Here is a 19,488-nt window from a genome sequence, read left to right as displayed (position 1 = left end):
GGACATCCTTCCTCAGAAAGGATCCCAAAACTGCACACAATACTCCAGGTGTGGCCTTACCAACACCCTACGCAATTGCAGCAAAACATCCCTATTCCTATACTGACCCGACCAGAAACTCAACTGGACTCACCAAATAAACAGAGTGGCTACAAGAGCAGGTCAGAGGCTAGGAATCCTACAGCGAGTAACTCACCTCCTGACTCCCCCAAAGCCTGTCCACCATCTACAAGGCACAAGTCAGGAGTGTGATGGAATACTCTCCACTTGCCTGGATGGGTGCGGCTCCAACAACACTCAAGAAGCTCGACACCATCCAGGACAAAGCAGCCCCGCTTGGTTGGCACCCCATCCACAAACACTCACTCCCTCCACCACCGACGCTCAGTAGCAGCAGTGTGTACCATCTACACGGGTGGCACGGTAGCACAGTGGTTAGCACTGCTGCTTCACAGTTCCAGCGACCTGGGTTCGATTCCCGGCTTGGGTCACTGTCTGTGCAGCGTTTGCACATTCTACTCGCGTCTGCGTGGGTTTCTTCCCATAGTCCAAAGATGTGCGGGTTAGGTTGATTGGCTGTGATAAAATTGCCCCTTAATATCCTGAGATATGTAGGTTAGAGGGATTAGCGGGTAAATATGTAGGGATATGGGGGTAGGGCCTGGGTGGGATTGTGGTCGGTGCAGACTCGATGGGCTGAATGGCCTCTTTCTGCACTGTAGGGTTTCTATGATTCTATGATACAGGATGCACTGCAGCAACTCACCAAAGATCCTTTGACAGCACCTTCCAAACCAACGACCACTTCCATCTAGAAGGACAAGGGCAGCAGATACATGGGGAACACCCCCACCTGCAAGTTCCCCTCCGAGCCACTCACCATCCCGACTTGGAAATATATCGGCTGTTCCTTCACTGTCGCTGGGTCAAAATCCTGGAATTCCCTCCCTAACGGCATTGTGGGTCAACCCACAGCACGTGGACTGCAGCGATTCAAGATGGCGGCTCACCACCACCTTCTCAAGGGGCAACTAGGGATGGGCAATGAATGCAGTCCCACAAATGAATTTAAAAAACTCAAATCCTCTCGCTATGAAGGCCAACATACCATTTGCCTTCTTTACTGCCTGCTGTACCTGCGCGCTTACTTTCAGCGACTGATGCACGAGGACTCCAAGGTCTCGCTGAGTATCCACCTCTCTCAATTTACACCCATTCAAATAATAATCTGTCTTCCTATTATTGCTACTGAAGTGGATAACCTCACATTTAGCTCGGTAGCTTGGTAGAAGTTATTTCCAATGGTTGGGGAGTCTGGGACAAGGGGGCGATTCTCTCAAAAGTGCTGAATTGATGGGAAAACTGTTCTGAATCCCGGTTGTTCTGAAGGTCAACTTCTCACCTGAATCTCCGCACTCTGTGCACTGCAGAGCTCCCAGTCGTGAATCTCATTAAAAACCCAGGGGGTGTGGGGCCTATTCGCGTCGGAGTCTGACAGTTCTGGAACTCTGCGCATGCGCAGTGGCCCCACTGTGTCAGACTTCCCGTTTGCTGCCAGCCTGATCGCTGGCCAGCCTGGGACCCCCCCCCAGTGCTGCCCCTCCAGCCCCCCTCCCACTCCTCGTGGACTGATCGCGGCCCCCCACAGCAATTCCCGGGCCAGCCCTGACCCCACTGCCTGGAGTGCCCCAATGTTCAACCTACCCCCCCAAGCAGTGGCGATCCCCCCCACCCCTATCACCCCGGTAGACCCACCCCCCCCGGAGGCAGACCCCCCCTCCCCAGCAGACTACCCCCCCCTCCCTCCAAGCCCGCCCCAATCACTACCCTCCCCCTAGCTCAGACCGATCCTGTCTGCAGAGTGGCAGCGGGACCCCCCCCCACCCTCACCAATCGCACCTGGGCCCTGCCCACAATAGGCCCCATCCCCTTGGCACTGCCCGATGCCAAGTGGGCAGTGCCAAGCTGCCCTCAGGGCATGGGCATTTTGTCACAGGCTGGCACTGCCAGGGTGCCCATGCCCGGGGGCACCACCCCCTCTGCTGCCCGACCCCCTGGGGGGCTCCAATTGCCCTCCCTTCATTCCGGCAGGGTCTCCCGCTAGTTCCCCGAACGTGGGGAGCTAGCCTGAACCCTGCCGGAATGAAGTACTCCTGGCGGGATGGGAGATTCGAGCGGGACCTGAAAGTTCCCGATAATTAGCAAATCTACAAATTTAAAATAGATTTTAAAAAGATTTAAATCACGTACCTGCCTTCCCGCCGGTTTCCAGCGTGGTCTGACCGGCGACTGTCCTCCAGCTCTGGGAGATGTACACATGCGTTCCTGGGACATGCGTAAATCCCTGTTCAAGGCCGGAGACGCTCGTCTCCTGGCCAGACCCGGCAGAAACGTGGCGGGCGCGGATGGGAAAATCGCAGCCTGAAAGTTGGAGGCAAACTTTTGAGGAGTGGGATGGGACAACATTGCTATACACTGGGCCAGTGGGCCAATGAATGGCAGATGGAGTTTAATTTAGACAAATGCGAGGTGATGCATTTTGGTAGATTGAACCAGGGCAGGACTTACTCAGTTAATGGTAGGGTGTTGGGGAGAGTTACAAAACAAAGAGATCTCGGGGTACATGTTCATAGCTCCTTGAAAGTGGAGTCACAGGTGGACAGAGTGGTGAAGAAGGCATTCGGCATGCTTGGTTTCATCGGTCAGAACATTGAATACAGGAGTTTTATTGAAGTTGAACAAGACATTAGTAAGGCCACACTTGGAATACTGTGCACAGTTCTGGTCACCCTATTATAGAAAGGATATTATTAAACTAGAAAGAGGGCAGAAGAGATTTACTAGGATGCTACCGGGACTTGATGGATTGAGTTATAAGGAGAGGCTGGATAGACTGGGACTTTTTTCTCTGGAGCGTAGAAGGCTGAGGGGTGATCTTATAGAGGTCTATAAAATAATGAGGGGGCATAGATAAGGTAGATCGTCAACATCTTTCCCAAAGGTAGGGGAGTCTAAAACTAGAGGGCATAGCTTTAAGGTGAGAGGAGGGAGTTACGAAAAGGTCCAGAGGGGCAATTTCTTCACACAGAGGGTGGTGAGTGTCTGGAACAAGCTGCCAGAGGTAGTAGTAGAGGCAGATACAATATTGTCTTTTAAGCGTTTAGACAGTGACATGGATAAGATGGGAATAGAGGGATATGGGCCAAACATGGGCAGTTGGGACTAGCTTAGTGGTTAAAAACTGGGCGGCATGGACAAGTTGGGCCGAAGGGCCTGTTTCCATGTTGTAAACCTCTATGACTCTAAGGGTTGGTAGATGTTGGAGACACTCGTCCGCAAGTCCAACAGGTTTATTTGCCAGCACTAGCCACAAGCTTTCAGAGCGCTGCTGAGAGAGAGTTAAGCACAGGTTAAAGAGTCGTGGGGGTTACAGAAAGTGTGACATGAACCCACGTCACACTATCATGTCACACTATCTGTAACCCCCACGACTTGCCTGGGCTTGCAAAATCTCACTAGCTGTCCTATCTGGAGACAATACACATCTCTTTAACCTGTGCTTAACCCTCTCTCCACTCACATTGTCTGTACCTTTAAGACTTGATTACCTGTAAAGACTCGCATTCCAACCATTATCTTGTAAATTGAGTTTGTGTCTATACATATATAGACACGATCCCCACTCACCTGATGAAGGAGCAGCGCTCTGAAAGCTTGTGGCTTGTGCTGCCAAATAAACCTGTTGGACTTTAACCTGGTGTTGTGAGACTTCTTACTGTGCCCACCCCAGTCCAACGTCGGCATCTCCACATCATGAAAAAAATGGGTGCGTGGAATTAATTTGCAGATCAGCCATGATCTGATTGAATGGTGGGACAGGTTTGAGGGGCTGAATGGCCTCCTCCTGTGAAGTACATTCTGTATGAAAGGGTGGAAATAGAGGAGCCAGAGTAGGCCGTTCGGCCTGCTGTATCTGCTCTGCCATTCAATATGATCATGGTTGTTCCTCTCTCTCAAGGCCACACTCCGGCTTTCTCCCTTTGATACCCTTACAATCTCAAAATCTATCTATTACCTTCTTAAACATATTCGGTGACTTGGCCTCCACAGCTTTCTGTGGTAGAGAATTCCACACATTCACCACCCCCTGAGTGAAGACATTTCTCCTCACCTCAATCCAAAATGGCCTCCCCCTGTATCCTGGCACTGTAATCGCTTGTCCTAGAACCCCTAGTCAGTGGAAACAACATCCCTGCATCCAGTCACTCCAGCCCTGTCAGAATTTTATATCTTCCAATGAAATCCCCTCTCATTCTTCTAAATTCCAGTGAATTAAGGCCCTGTCGATCCAATCTCTCCTTGTATAACAGTCCCGCCATCCCAGGAATCAGTCTGTGGTGTTGTGGTATTTTCACTGGACTAGTAATCCAGAGACCCAGGCTAGTGCTCTGGGGACGAGAGTTCGAATCCCGGCATTGGCAGATGTTGAAATTTGAATTCAATAAAAAAAATCTGGAATTAAGAATCTACTGATGACCATTGTCGATTGTTGGAAAAACCCATCTGGTTCACTAATGGCCTTTAGGGAAGGAAATCTGCTGTCCTTACCTGGTCTGGCCTACATGTGACTCCAGAACCACGGCAATGTGGTTGACTCTTAACTGCCCCTCTGAAATGGCCCAGCAAGCCACTCAGTTCAAGAGCAATTATGGACGGATATCAAATGCTGGCGATGCCAACATCCCATGAAAGAATAAAACAATTCCCAATCTATCATAATTTATACGCTGCCATTCTGTTTCACAATCGTAGTGCATAGTAGGGTTTCTATGATTTCTATGATAACTTCACACCTAGAGTCATAGTGCACTGTAGGGTTTCTATGATTTCTATGATAACTTCACACCTAGAGTCATAGTGCACTGTAGGGTTTCTATGATTTCTATGATAACTTCACACCTAGAGTCATAGGGTGCACATCGGGCCCATGGAGTCTGCACTGACAATAACCACCACTAAAGTCTCGCTAATCCCATTTTCCTGCACTTGTCCCACATTCTCGAATGTTATGATAGTTTGAGTGATCATCCAAATATTTTTTAAAGGTTGTAAGGTTTCCAGCCACCACTATCTTCCCAGGGCAGCGCATTCCAGATTCCCACCACCCTCTGAGTGAAAAATCCCCTCTGAATCTCTTGTCCCTCACCCTAAAACTTTACCCCCTTGTGACTGACCGTCAACCAAGGGGAACAGCTGCTCCCTACTCACCCTGTCCATACCCCTCATAATCTTATACACCTCAATCATGTCCCTCCTCAGCCTTCTGTGCTCTAGAAAAAACAATCCAAGTCTATCCAGTCTCTCCTTATAGCTCAAATGCTCCATCCCAGGCAGCATCCTGGTGAATCTCCTCTGCACCCCCTGTAGTGCAATCACATCCTTGCTATAGTGAGGTGACCAGAACTGCACACAGTGCTCCAGCTGTGGCCTCACCAACGTTCTGTACAACTCCAACACTATCTCCTTGCATTGATCTGCATTATGCTAAATTCGCCACATATTAGCCCATTCACAAAATTTGTGTAAATCACCTTCACGGCACGTTGGCACAGTGGTTAGCACTGCTGCCTCACAGCGCCAGGGACCCGGGTTCGATTCCCATCTTGGGTCACTGTCTGTGCAGAGTCTGCACATATTTGTGTGGGTATCCTCCAGGTGCTCCGGTTTCCTCCCACAGTCCGAAAGACGTGCTGGTTAGGTGCTAAATTCTCCCTCAGTGTAACCCGAACAGGCGCTGGAGTGTGGTAACTAGGGGATTTTCACAGTAACTTCATTGCAGTGTTAATGTAACTCTAATTGTGGCTAATATGAAATGAATAGATATATAAATCCCACCAAGTTTCATGTCAGCAACATTTGAAATTTGGAAGTACATTCAGTAATAAAGGATGATTATTTGAAGAGGATATTGTGCTGGGTGACGGGGAGAAAGAGAGAGAACATGAGGAATGGGTTACATTGGACACACAGAAGTCTCAGAACTCCAGGTTAAAGTCCAACAGGTTTATTTGGTAGCAAAAGCCTGAAGCTTTCGGAGCGCTGCTCCTTCATCAGGTGAGTGGGATTTCAGTTCACAAACAGGACATATAAAGACACAAACTCAATTTACAAGATAATGGTTGGAATGCGAGTCTTTACAGGTAGGAGTAGTGGATGAGGTGGAGGGCTGTTGTAGGCTGCAAAGAGACATAGATAGGATGCAAAGCTGGGCTGAAAAATGGCAAATGGAGTTTAACCCTGATAAATGTGAGGTGATTCATTTTGGTAGGACTAATTTAAATGTGGATTACAGGGTCAAAGGTAGGGTTCTGAAGACTGTGGAGGAACAGAGAGATCTTGGGGTCCATATCCACAGATCTCTAAAGGTTGCCACTCAAGTGGATAGAGCTGTGAAGAAGGCATATAGTGTGTTAGCTTTTATTAACAGGGGGTTGGAGTTTAAGAGCCGTGGGGTTATGCTGCAACTGTACAGGACCTTGGTGAGACCGCATTTGGAATATTGCGTGCAGTTCTGGTCACCTCACTATAAGAAGGATGTGGAAGCGCTGGAAAGAGTGCAGAGGAGATTTACCAGGATGCTGCCTGGTTTGGAGTGTCGGTCTTATGAGGAAAGGTTGAGGGAGCTGGGGCTGTTCTCTCTGGAGCGGAGGAGATTGAGGGGAGACTTAATAGAGGTTTATAAAATGATGAAGGGGATAGATCGAGTGAACGTTCAAAGACTATTTCCTCGGGTGGATGGAGCTATTACAAGGGGGCATAACTATAGGGTTCATGGTGGGAGATATAGGAAGGATATCAGAGGTAGGTTCTTCACGCAGAGAGTGGTTGGGGTGTGGAATGGACTGCCTGCAGTGATAGTGGAGTCAGACACTTTAGGAACATTTAAGCGGTTATTGGATAGGCACATGGAGCACACCAGGATGGTAGGGAGTGGGATAGCTTGATCTTGGTTTCAGATGAAGGTCGGCACAACATCGTGGGCCGAAGGGCCTGTTCTGTGCTGTAATGTTCTATGTTCTATGTTCTAGGTAATCAAGTCTTAAAGGTACAGACAATGTGAGTGGAGAGAGGGTTAAGCACAGGTTAAAGAGATGTGTATTGTCTCCAGATAGGACAGCTAGTGAGATTTTGCAAGCCCAGGCAAGTCGTGGGAGTTACAGATAGTGTGACATGATATTGGACACAGCCAGCAGAGGGAGCAATGGGCTGAATGGCCTCCCTGAGGCAATGACATGTTCGGAATTCCCCCTTGCTCCCTCTGCGCATGCGTGGAGGCTCGGATGGTTGGCCGGCTGTCTATTGGCCGGGAGCTGCATTACCTCACCGCGGCCGACCCAATCAGCATGCGCCTGTGTGACGTAAGGGTGCTGCACACGGGGCCGACAGACAGGTGGGCTGCCCAATGGGGGTCGGGGGCTGGCCGAGAGGGGGCGGGGGCTGCGTCCAGATGGACCAATGGGATGGAGCTAGGGGCGGGACCAGCGGACTGTTTTCAAACAGTCGGGAGGGTCAGGTGACGGAGCTGGTGATGGACATCGGCGGGAACCAATGGGGATGGAGAGGGGGCGGGGGACGGGTGATTGGCAGCGGCACCGTCCAATCGAAAGGGTGAGTAGGCGGTCGCGGAGGGGCGGTAGGGCCAATGGGTGGGTGCGGAGGCGGGACCTGGTGATGGGCAGCGGCGCCTCCAATGGGGAGGGAGAGGGGGCGTGGACCGATGATGGGCAGCGACACCAGCCAATTGAAAGGGAGAGAGGGCGGGGGCGGGGTCCGGCTAGACCAATGGGAGGGCGGGGGCGGGAGCACCGTCCTGTTTTCAAACAGTCCGGCGGGTCAGCTGACGGGTGGTTGATGGGCAGCGGAATTAGCCAATGGGGAGGGAGAAAGGGCGGGATCGGGTCATGGGCAGTGACAGGAACCAATAGGAATGGAGGGAGGGCGGCCGCAGACGGGCGGGAGAGCCAATGGGAGGGCTCTGGGGGCGGGACTCCTGGGCAGGGCGGGCTGAGCGGCCGCGGCGGCAGTTAGTGTTGGTCAGGCCGGCGGAGCAAGAGAGCGGCTCCGGCTTCAGAGCGACTGTCAGCCCGCTTCCCCCCTCACCATGACCGGGGTACAACCCTTCGAGCTCCTCATCCAGGCCGCACAGTACCTAGAGCGGCGAGAGAGAGGTAAATATACCCGGGAGGGGGGCAGATACGGCCGGGAGAGGGGTAAATACGGCCGGGAGGGGGGCAGATACGGCCGGGAGGGGGGTAAATACGGCCGGGAGGGGGGCAGATATGCCTGGCAGGGGGGCAGATATGGCTGTGGGGGGTAAATACAGCCAGCAGGGGGGGAAAATACTCCTGGGAGCGGGTAAATATACCTTGAAGGGAGGCAAATGTGCCCTGGAGTGGGGCAGATATGCCTGGGAGGGGGCAAATATGCCTGGGAGGGGGATGGATATGGCTGAGAGAGGGTAAAATATGACCAGGAGGGGGTAAAATATGCCCGGGAGGTGGGGAGGTAAATATGCGCGGGAGGTGGGGAGGTAAATATGCGCGGGAGGTGGAGAGGTAAATATGCCCGGGGGGTGGGGAGGTAAATATGCCCGGGGGGTGGGGAGGTAAATATGCCTGGGAGGTGGGGGGGTAAATATGCCTGGGAGGTGGGGGGGTAAATATGCCTGGGAGGTGGGGGGGTAAATATGCCTGGGAGGTGGGGGGGTAAATATGCCCGGGAGGTGGGGGGGTAAATATGCCCGGGAGGTGGGGGGGTAAATATGCCCGGGAGGTGGGGGGGTAAATATGCCCGGGAGGTGGGGGGGTAAATATGCCCGGGAGGTGGGGAGGTAAATATGCCCGGGAGGTGGGGAGGTAAATATGCCGGGGAGGTAATTATGCCTGGAAGGTGGGGGGGTAAATATGCCTGGGAAGTGCGGGCGGGCGGGTGGGGGGGGGGGGTTAAATATGCCCAGAGGGTAAGTGGACTGAGTGAGGGGGTGAATGGACCTGGGGTACGAGTAAATCTACCCACATGGAGAGAGAATGGGTTAATATAATGCAAGGCAGAGGGGTCTAACCAAACCCGGGGTGGTAGGGGTTTGTGGCACAGGGATAAATAAGCATAAGTTAGAGAGTGGGGTAAATAAAGTTGGGAGAAAATAACCCAGCAGGGCTAGAGAAGGCTGGCTAGCGGTGGAGGGGAGGAGAATTGTGCTGGGATGGGATGGGGTTAAAGTTGGGGGGGGGGCGGGGGTTGAGTGGGCAGGGAGGAAGGGGTGAGGAGACGGGATGTGAGAATGGGCTAAACAAATCCTGTGTGTGTGTGTGTTGACCAACCCGAGGGGTAGGGTAAATAATCGCGAATGGTGTGGGTTGCTGGGGTCCCTCTGCTCACACTGACAGTCTCTCCCTCTCTCTGTGCCCCTGACACCCAGAAGCTGAGCATGGCTATGCATCCTTGCCTCCCCATCGGAGTGAGGAATCTTGCAGTAAAAGGAATAAGAAAATCAAGAAACGTGCTGGAAGCAGGTAAACATGGGGGGGAAGAGAGAGAGAGAGAGCAGGGAGCATCCATCATTCTCTCTCTCCACGCTTCTCTACAGCACCAAAGACAAATTAGCCTTTCCCGGCCACCCCTCGCTCTCTGAATCACAGAATCCCTACAGGGCAGAAGGAGGCCATCCGGCCCATCGAGTCTGCACCGACCACAATCCCACCCAGGCCCTATTCCCGTAACCCATCGCATCTATCCAGGGGCTAATGCCCCAGACGCTAGGGTCAATTTAGCATGGCCAATCAACCTAACACGCACATCTTTAGAGTGAGAGAGGAACCCGGAGGAAACCCACGCAGATACGGGGAGAACGTGCAGACTCCGCACAGACAGTGACCCAAGACCGGAATTGAACCCGGGTCCCTGGCGCTGTGAGGCAGCAGTGCTAACCACTGTTCCCCAATGCGTTTCTGAAATTGTCTTTAATTTGCCCTGTAGGGTCCCAGACTACCCTCACAGCTTAAAAAAAGACAACCCCCGGCGTTTTTCGGAATCCATTTTATGGTCTCCCCTTGCCCTCGGCGTCCCAGAGCACCTGTACTCTGAAGGCCACCTTTATCTCGCCTTCCTCAAGGATCCACCCCAACTTTTGTTTCTCGCAGGCACCTGGGGCTTTGCGTCGCTCCTCGTTCCGGAGGGGAGGGTGGTGGGATTCATTTGGCCCACGTGGGATCGGACTGATTTAACAACCCAACCTGTTGCCCCTGGAGTTAGCCCCGCATTGAGTCCGGCGTGTGACGGGATTGAGCCCAGAGTTGGGGGGTGAAATCCACAGTTTATTTCCCTCCCCGGGCTGGCGGGGGATTGGAGTGAGGGATTGGCCATTGCCCTGATATCAGCACTATGCCCTCAAAAGAGAAGTAAATACCAGAATTCCACAGTGGTTAGCACTGCTGCCTCACAGCGCCAGGGACCCGGGTTCGATTCCTGGCCTCGGGGTCATTGTCTGTGTGCAGTCTGCGCATTCTCCCCGTGTCTGCATGGGTTTCCTCCGGGTGCTCTGGTTTCCTCCCACAGCCCGAAAGACAAGCTGGTTAGGTGCTAAATTCTCCCTCAGTGTAACCCGAACAGGAGTGTGGCGACTAGGGGGATTCCACAGTAACTCCATTGCAGTGTTAACGTAAGCCTTATTTGCGTCAGGAATAAATACATTTAAACTCGAGGGTGGCGGGGGGGAGGCTGGCTTGTTTATGGATGATCCAAGCTGCTGTGTTTGATCTTTGCACCGCTCCTGTCGTTTCAGTTCAAATGTTCCAATTTCATTCTGCTCGCTAACTTTATCGTCCGATGGGGTGGGTGTGTTTGTTGTGGTTTAAGATCCGACGTGACTTCTCGTCTGAGGCCCTGAGCCCTTCCCAGATGTTTTAACATTCCTTGCACTTTGATCTGCTGGTCTTCGGTGGGGGTGGGGGGAGAGAGAGAGACGATGTGTTTAAAGTTTCCACCTGGCTTTGGAAGGGGGGGTTTTGACCATGAATAGACTCAATCTTAGCGCTGTTTGCATGTCTGCTGTGTGTTTCTGACGCCCCGAACACCATGTCAGTAATCTAACCGGTTTGGCATTTAAAGGTCTCTTTCACTTTCAGTCGCCAGTGTTTTAAAGAAAGAAATGCTCTTAGGAACTCAATTTACACTTGTCAAGCTCTGTTTGGAGGTTAGAAACAGTAGGCCATTTGGCCCTTTGAACCTGCACCTACTGGTTACGCACTTTTAGTATCCCACTCAGAATCTCAGAATACTACAGTGCAGAAGAGGCCCATCTAGTCTGCACTGACACATGACCTGTCCACCTAATCCCACTTGCCAGCACTGGGCCCGTAGCCCTGAATGTTATGATGTGCCAAGTGCGCATCAGGTACTTTTTAAAGGATGTGAGGCATCCCACCTCCACCACCCTCCCAGGCAGCGCATTCCAGACCCTCACCACCCTCTGGGTAGAAAGGTTTTTCCTCAAATCCCCCCTAAACCTCCCACCTCTCACTCTTAACTTGTGTCCCCTCGTGACTGACCCTTCAATTAAGCTGCTCCTTATCCACCCTGTCCATGCCCCTCATAATCTTGTACACCTCGATCAGGTCGCCCCTCAGTCTTCTCTGCTCCAATGAAAACAACCCAAGCCTCCCCAACCTCTCTTCATAACTTAAATGTTCCATCCCAGGCAGCATCCTGGTGAATCTCCTCTGCACCCCCTCCAGTGCAATCACATCCTTCCTATAATGTGGCGACCAGAACTGCACACAGTGCTCCAGCTGTGGCCTCACCAAAGTTCAAACAACTCCATCGTGACCTCCCTGCTTTTGTAACCTATACCCCGATTGATAAAGGCGAGTGTCCCATAGGCCTTTTTCACCACCCTATTAACCTGCCTTTCCACCGTCTGAGATCTGTGGACAAACTCGCCAAGATCCGGTTGTTCGGAACGTCCCAGTGTCAGACCCTTTGTCGTATACCTCCTTGTCAAGTTACTCCTCCTAAAGTGCGTCACCTCCTGCTTTCTGTTATTGTCTTGTTAATTTGGGATGTACGTTCGGGACAGGGTTGTGTTTGAGATAGGAAAGCAATTTTCCTCCCTCCTCGGTTTTACCCCCCACTCCAGGATGTTGCCTGGTTTGGAGGGCATTAGCTATGAGGAGAGGTTGGAGAAACTTGGTTTGTTCTCACTGGAGCGACGGAGATTGAGGGGAGACCTGATAGAAGTCTACAAGATTATGAGGGGCATGGACAGAGTGGATAGTCAGAAGCTTTTTCCCAGGGTGGAAGAGTCAATTACTAGGGGGCACAGGTTTAAAGTGCGAGGGGCAAGGTTTAAAGGAGATGTACGAGGCAAGTTTTTTATACAGAGGGTGATGGGTGCCTGGAACTCGCTGCCGGGGGAGGTAGTGGAAGCAGATACGATAGTGACTTTTAAGGGGCGACTTGACAAATACATGAATAGGATGGGAATAGAGGGATATGGTCCCTGGAAGGGTAGGGGGTTTTAGTTCGGACGGGCAGCATGGTCGGTGCAGGCTTGGAGGGCCGAAGGGCCTGTTCCTGTGCTGTAATTTTCTTTGTTCACCCAATCTCTGGGAGAAAGTGTGATTCTCCGCCACTCCCTCTCTGAGAACAGGTCAGTCCTTGACTTTGGAGCTCCACTTGTGCTCAGAGGGGCGCCATGAGAGAGACTGCTGTTTCCCTGAGCACGTGGAAGCACCAACCCATCCACCGGAAGGGCTGACGTTAGGGTCTTTGGAGGGTCTTTTTATTCATCAGTGTGACAAGTAGGCTTACATTAACACTGCAATGAAGTTACTGTGAAAATCCCCTAGTTGCCACACTCCGGCGCCTGTTCGGGTTACACTGAGGGAGAATTTAGCACCTAACCAGCACGTCTTTCGGACTATGGGAGGCACCCGGAGGAAACCCACGCAGACACGGGGAAAATGTTCAGACTCCGCACAGACAGTGACCCAAGGCTGGAATTGAATCTGGGCCCCTCGCGCTGTGAGGCAGCAGTGCTAACCACTGTGCCACCATATTGACTTAACATTGCCAGGAGGGTCAGTCACCAGGGGCTGCCCATCGAACCTGCACTGACCGCAATTCCACCCAGGCCCTATCCCCAGAACCCCATGCATTTACCCGAGCTAGTACCCCTGACACTAAGGGACAATTTAGCATGGCCAATCCACCTAACCTGCACATCTTTGGAGTGTGGGAGGAAACCGGAGCACCCGGAGGAAACCCATGGGGAGAACATGCAGACTCCACACAGACAGTGGCCCAAGCCGGGAATCGAACCCGGGTCCCTGACGCTGTGAGGCAGCAGTGCTAACCACTGTGCCACCACTTTGTCCCCCCCCTCTCTTGTCGCTATTCGGGCAAAGATGTCTGTGAAATGTTGCAATAGCAGTCTTGAGCATTCTGAAGTGTATCAAATCGCCTGTCGAATGGATTGTAATCCTTTTTTTAATTCTTTTCCCCCCATCCCAGGTCGACGCACAATGAAATGGAAAAAAACAGGTAGGCTGGACTGAAGGCTATTGGAGACGGGTCGGGAGTGTTAACATGTAACGGTGTGGTTAATTCAGTACTCGGTAATGCAAACGTTCGCACTGACCTTCTGGTCACCAGATTGGGATGAGCGCTCGGTGAATGTGTGGGTGATTAAGATGAACTCTTTTGTACTTCGAGGGCCGAGTTGTGCATCATTTCCAGCGGTTATGCTGTAAACTTCCAGACATAAAGGGAGGAAAAAGACATGGGGTGGCACAGTGGTTAGCACTGCTGCCTCACAGCGCCAGGGACTCGGGTTCGATTCCGGCCTCGGGTCACTGTCTGTGTGGAGTCTGCACGTTCTCCCTGTGTCTCTGTGGGTTTCCTCCGGGTGCTCCGGTTTCCTCCCACAGTCCAAAGACGTGCTGAATAGAACATAGAACGTTACAGCGCAGTACAGGCCCTTCAGCCCTCGATGTTGCGCCGACCAGTGAAACCAATCTAAAGCCCATCTAATCTACACTATTCCAATATCATCCATATGTTTATCCAATAACCATTTGAATGCTCTTAATGTTGACGAGTCCACCACTGCTGCAGGCAGGGCATTCCACGCCCTTACTACTCTCTGAGTAAAGAACCTACCTCTCGCATCTGTCCTATATCTCTCACCCCTCAATTTAAAGCCATGTCCCCTTGTGCTCGCCAACACCATCCGAGGAAAAAGGCTCTCACTATCCACCCTGTCTAATCCTCTGATCATCTTGTATGCCTCTATTAAGTCACCTCTTAACCTTCTTCTCTCTAACGAAAACAACCTCAAGCCCCTCAGTCTTTCCTCATACGATTTTCCCACCATACCAGGCAACATCCTGGTAAATCTCCTCTGCACCCTTTCCAACACTTCCCCATCTTTCCTATAATACGGCAACCAGAACAGTACGCAATACTCCAAATGCGGCCGCACCAGAGTTTTGTACGGTTGCAGCATGACTTCCTGGCTCCGAAACTCAATCCCTCTACCAATAAAAGCTAACACACCGTACGTACGCCTTCTTAACAACCCTATCAACCTGGGTGCCAACAGTCAGGGATCTATGCACATGGACACCCAGATCCCTCTGTTCATCCACACTACCAAGTATCTTACCATTAGCCCAGTACTCTGTATTCCTGTTACTCCTTCCAAAGTGAATCACCTCACACTTTTCTGCATTAAACTCCATTTGCCACCTCTCAGCCCAGCTCTGCAGTTTATCTATGTCCCTCTGTAACCTGCCACTTCCCTCTGCACTGTCTACAACTCCACCGACTTTAGTGTCATCTGCAAATTTACTAATCCATCCTTCCACGCCCTCATCCAGGTCATTAATAAAAATGACACACAGCAGTGGCCCCAAAACAGATCCTTGCGGTATACCACTAGTAACTGAACTCCAGGATGAATATTTCCCATCAACCACCACCCTTTGTTTTCTTACAGCTAGCCAATTCCTGATCCAAACCATTAAATCACCCTCAATCCCATGCGTCCGTATTTTCTGCAAAAGCTTACCATGGGGAACCTTATCAAATGCTTTGCTGAAATCCATATACACCACATCAACCGCTTTACCCTCATCCACCTCTTTGGTCGCCTTCTCAAAGAACTCAATAAGGTTTGTGAGGCACGACCTACCCTTCACAAAACCGTGCTGACTATCCCTAATCAAATTATTCCTTTCTAGGTGATTATAAATCCTATCTCTTATAATCCTTTCCAATACTTTGCCCACAACTGAAGTAAGGCTCACTGGTCTATAATTACCAGGGTTGTCTCTACTCCCCTTCTTGAACAAGGGGACAACATTTGCTATCCTCCAGTCTTCTGGCACTGTTCCTGTAGACAATGACGACACAAAGATCAAAGCCAAAGGCTCTGCCATCTCCTCTCTAGCCTCCCAGAGAATCCTAGGATAAATCCCATCCGGCCCAGGAGACTTATCTATTTTTGCCCTTTCCGGAATAGGTGGATTGGCCATGCTAAATTGCCCCTTAGTGTCAGGGGGACTAGCTAGGGAAAATGCATGGGGTTATGGGGATAAGGTCTGGGTGGGGTTGTGGTCAGTGCAAGCTCGATGGGCCGACTGGCCTCCTTCTGCACTGTAGGGATTCTATGAGAGGCACTATTGGAAGGTTGATCTGGCTTCTATTTCTACTTTTGGGGCGTCTCCAAAGCAGTTTGTTGCAAATTGAAGTGTCTCGATGCTAAATTCTCCATTAGTGTAGCCGAACCGGCGCCGGAGTTTGGTGGCTGTTGAAGCGTCTGGCGAAAGGTTGTGAGGCTGAAACCTTCAACGTGTTTCTCCCTCCACGGGAACTGGCTGAGCTGCCAAGTACTTCCAGGATTTTCTGACAGGCTGCCTCTCAGCGCTGAGGACGCAAGTTCAATTCCAGCCTCGGGTCACTGTGTGAGTTTGCACGGTCTTCCTGTGTCTGCGTGGGTTTCCTCCGGTTTCCTCCCACAGTCCAAAAGATGTGCGGGTTAGGTGGATTGGCCATGGTAAATCGCCCCTTAGCGTCAGGGGGATTAGCTGGGTAAATATGTTGGGTGGGATTGTTGTCGGTGCAGGTGCGATGGGCTGAATGGCCTCCTGTAGGAATTCTATGATCCTGTTTATTATAACAATTGGTGAATTGTAGGCAGCATTGTCGACTCAGATTTAACCCAACCTTTAAGTTTGACGCAGGAAGGAGCACTAGTTGGGTGAGATCTTACAATTTCTGCGTATTATACGCAATCTCCATCCAAGTCGCATTAAATCTTCTGCTCACCGTGTTCATGCTTCAGGGTGATTGGGCCATTGCTTTGGGACTCGGTGCCTGTGCTGCTGCGTCTCGGGAGCACGGGAGCTGAGAAACGCATGTGTAGACCTGCTACTGTCTTTAATAAACCTCGCTCGGATTAAGAGCATTGGCTGATATCACCCCCGATACCTTGTCCCACACTTGGCTGGAGCGGGGCATCTGGAGGCTGCACCTGAGATGTTTTCTCCCCCCCCCCCTCCCCATCGCTCGACTGGGATACGTGTCTGTGCGACAGTTTACTCAGTGTGGGATGGGGACTGGCACTTCATCAGGATTCATTCATGTCGCGTGAGTGGAGGTATCTCTGCTGTCAGCGGAGAGTGAGATTTGTGCGGGATATTTGATGTGCAACTCGCTTGCCGTTTGGCGCTGTGTGGGCGCTGCGCTTGGCGCTGTGTGGGCGCTGCGCTTGGCGCTGTGTGGGCGCTGCGCTTGGCGCTGTGTGGGCGCTGTGTATCACATCTGTTGCTGCATTTGTAAACAGCAATATCCTATATCTCATTTCCATATGAAGTTATAGAGTCATCGAGGTTTACAGCATGGAAACAGGCCCTTCAGCCCAACTTGTCCATGCCGCCCCTTTTTCTTTAACCCCTAAGCTAGTCCCAATTGCCCACGTTTGGCCCATATCCCTCTGTACCCATCTTACCCATGTAACTATCTAAATGCTTTTTAAAAGACAAAATTGTACCCGCCTCTACTACTACCTCTGGCAGCTTGTTCCAGATACTCACCACCCTCTGAGTGAAAAAATTGCCCTTCTGGACACTTTTGTATCTCTCACCTTAAACCTATGCCCTCTAGTTTTAGACTTCTCTACCTTTGGGAAAAGGTGTTGACTATCTAGCTGATCTGTGCCCCTCATTATTTTATAGACCTCTATAAGATCACCCCTCAGCCTCCTACGCTCCAGGGAAAAAAGTCCCAGTCTATCCAGCCTCTCCTTATAACTCAAACCATCAAGTCCCGGTAGCACCCCAGTAAATCTTTTCTGCACTCTTTCTAGTTTAATAAAATCCTTTCTATAATAGGGTGACCAGAACTGTGCACAGTTTTCCAAGTGTGGCCTTACCAATGTATTGTACAACTTCAACAAGACATCCCAACTCCTGTACTCAATGTTCTGACCGATGAAACCAAGCATGCCGAATGCCTTCTTCACCACTCTGTCCACCTGTGTCTCCACTTTCAAGGAGCTATGAACCTGTACCCCTAGATCACTTTGTTCCGTAACTCTCCCCAACGCCCTACCATTAACTGAGTAAGTCCTGCCCTGGTTCAATCTACCAAAATGCATCACCTTTTATACATGTTCCATCAGCTGAATATGTATAAAACATCCCTCGCAGTTGTGAAGCACGTTTGTGGTTAATGTCCTCTTTCCGGTGGCGTTAAACCATACAGAGACATTGCTGTGTTTATTCTTTCTCTCTTAAACTCCCTCCCCTCTCCACTGCCGACCCAGTATCCTGCTTTTCAAACGTATGATTGCTTGTATGAACTTAATAAGAAGCACAATTTTTCTCCACAATGGAAACCGTGGACAGAGCACTGGTACGGTTTGGGATTCGGGGGGGATTAATATTATACGGTTGGGACACTCGAAGCTCCGCATTTTCCAATCTGCCACGCTCCATCCCAAGCTGGTCAGATGGACTCACCGCGTCTGGCCTCACATTCCCACTGCTTGTGGTTTGTTGCCAAGCTCGGCACAGTCGAGAGCACCCAGGCAGGGTGATCGAGTGCTGGCCCTTCTTATAGACACGTGTGTGAAATCACTGAGGCAAGCGGGTGCTGCAAGCAGCCAGGCCTTCTGGACTGTTTTGCCCCTGCCTTCCTGTAGCCTCCATTCTCTGCCTTTCGCTCATTAGGGTCGGGATTCTACCTGGGCTGATAGCCTGGCCCATGTATTACAACCCGGGCTGGTGGGGTTGGGAATTCCTGTCACCAGAGAGAGATGCCGTCAGCGGCTTTGTTGTGTTGCAACATTTGAAAGGAAATGATTTGGAGCGAAGGGTTTGCTGGGGATGTGTACAGCTGCGGTGTCCTTAGCTCTGCAGATGGCTTCTGGTCCCTGATTCAAGGTTGCAAATGCTGTATCGGATCACGCTGCCTCGCACCGTTGCTGCTTCAACATGCGTCTCAAACTATCTTTTCCGCCTTTCCCCAATAGTGCTTCCCCTGCACAAGCACAGGTTTGATCCCTGCAAACCTTCCAAACCCATGACTGCCCCCATCTAGCAATGGGAACGCCATCACCTGCAAATTCCCCTCCAATCCACTCGCCATCCTGATATGGAATCCTACAGTGCAGAAGGAGGCCATTCAGCCCATTGAGGCTGTGCTGACCGCAATCCCACTCAGGCCCTATCCTCGTGGCGCCATGCATTTACCCTAGCTAGTCCCCCTCAGACTGAGGGGTAATTTAGCAATTAACCCGCACATCTTTGGACACGAAGTGGTAAATTTAGCATGGCACCCAAGGAAACCCACGTAGACACGGGGAGAACGTGCAGACCCCGCACAGACAGTGACCCAAGCCGGGAATCGGTCCCTGACGCTGAGGTAGCTAGCCACCATGCTGCCCTTTCTTGGAAATATGTCGCCCATAAGGTGCGGCAGAGTGGCACAGTGGTTAGCACTGCTGCCTCACAGCGCCAGGAACCCCGGTTCGATTCCGGGCTTGGGTCACTGTCTGTGTGGAGTTTACATGTCTGCGTGGGTTTCCTCCGCTAACTCCAGTTTCCTCCCACACTCCAAAGATGTGCGGGTTGGGTGGATTGGCCATGCTAAATTGCCCCTTAGTGTCCAAAGATGTGCAAGTTAGGTGGATTGGCCATGCTAAATTGCCCCTTAGTGTCAGGGGAACTAGCTAGGGTAAATGCATGGGGTTATGGGGATAGGGCCTGGGTGGGATTGTGGTCGGTGCAGACTCGATGGGCTGAAAGGCCTCCTTCTGCACTGTAGGATTCTATGATTCTAAACTCCAATGAGTACACACCCAACCTACTCAACCTCTCCTCATAAGAAAATCCCTCCCTACCCGGGATCAACCTGGTGAACCTTCTC

The 19,488-nt window shown here is 51.3% G+C and overlaps 1 protein-coding gene across 1 annotated transcript in view; it reads left to right on the top strand.

The window, feature by feature from the left end:
• Nucleotides 1–8,089: 8,089 nt before the first annotated feature.
• Nucleotides 8,090–19,488, top strand: part of mxd1 (MAX dimerization protein 1) — a 42,905-nt gene continuing 31,506 nt past the window's right edge. The window contains exons 1-3 of the mRNA XM_078239220.1: nucleotides 8,090–8,228; nucleotides 9,479–9,572; nucleotides 13,570–13,599. Of these exons, the coding sequence (XP_078095346.1) occupies nucleotides 8,162–8,228; nucleotides 9,479–9,572; nucleotides 13,570–13,599 (191 nt within the window). The 5' untranslated portion in view covers nucleotides 8,090–8,161. The remainder of the gene's footprint in view (nucleotides 8,229–9,478; nucleotides 9,573–13,569; nucleotides 13,600–19,488) is intronic.

The sequence above is a fragment of the Mustelus asterias genome, chromosome 22, assembly GCF_964213995.1.
Source record: "Mustelus asterias chromosome 22, sMusAst1.hap1.1, whole genome shotgun sequence".
NCBI classification, from domain to species: domain Eukaryota; kingdom Metazoa; phylum Chordata; class Chondrichthyes; order Carcharhiniformes; family Triakidae; genus Mustelus; species Mustelus asterias.
The sequence above is the reverse complement of the archived record's forward strand: the minus strand, read 5'-3'. Positions and strand labels throughout refer to the sequence as shown.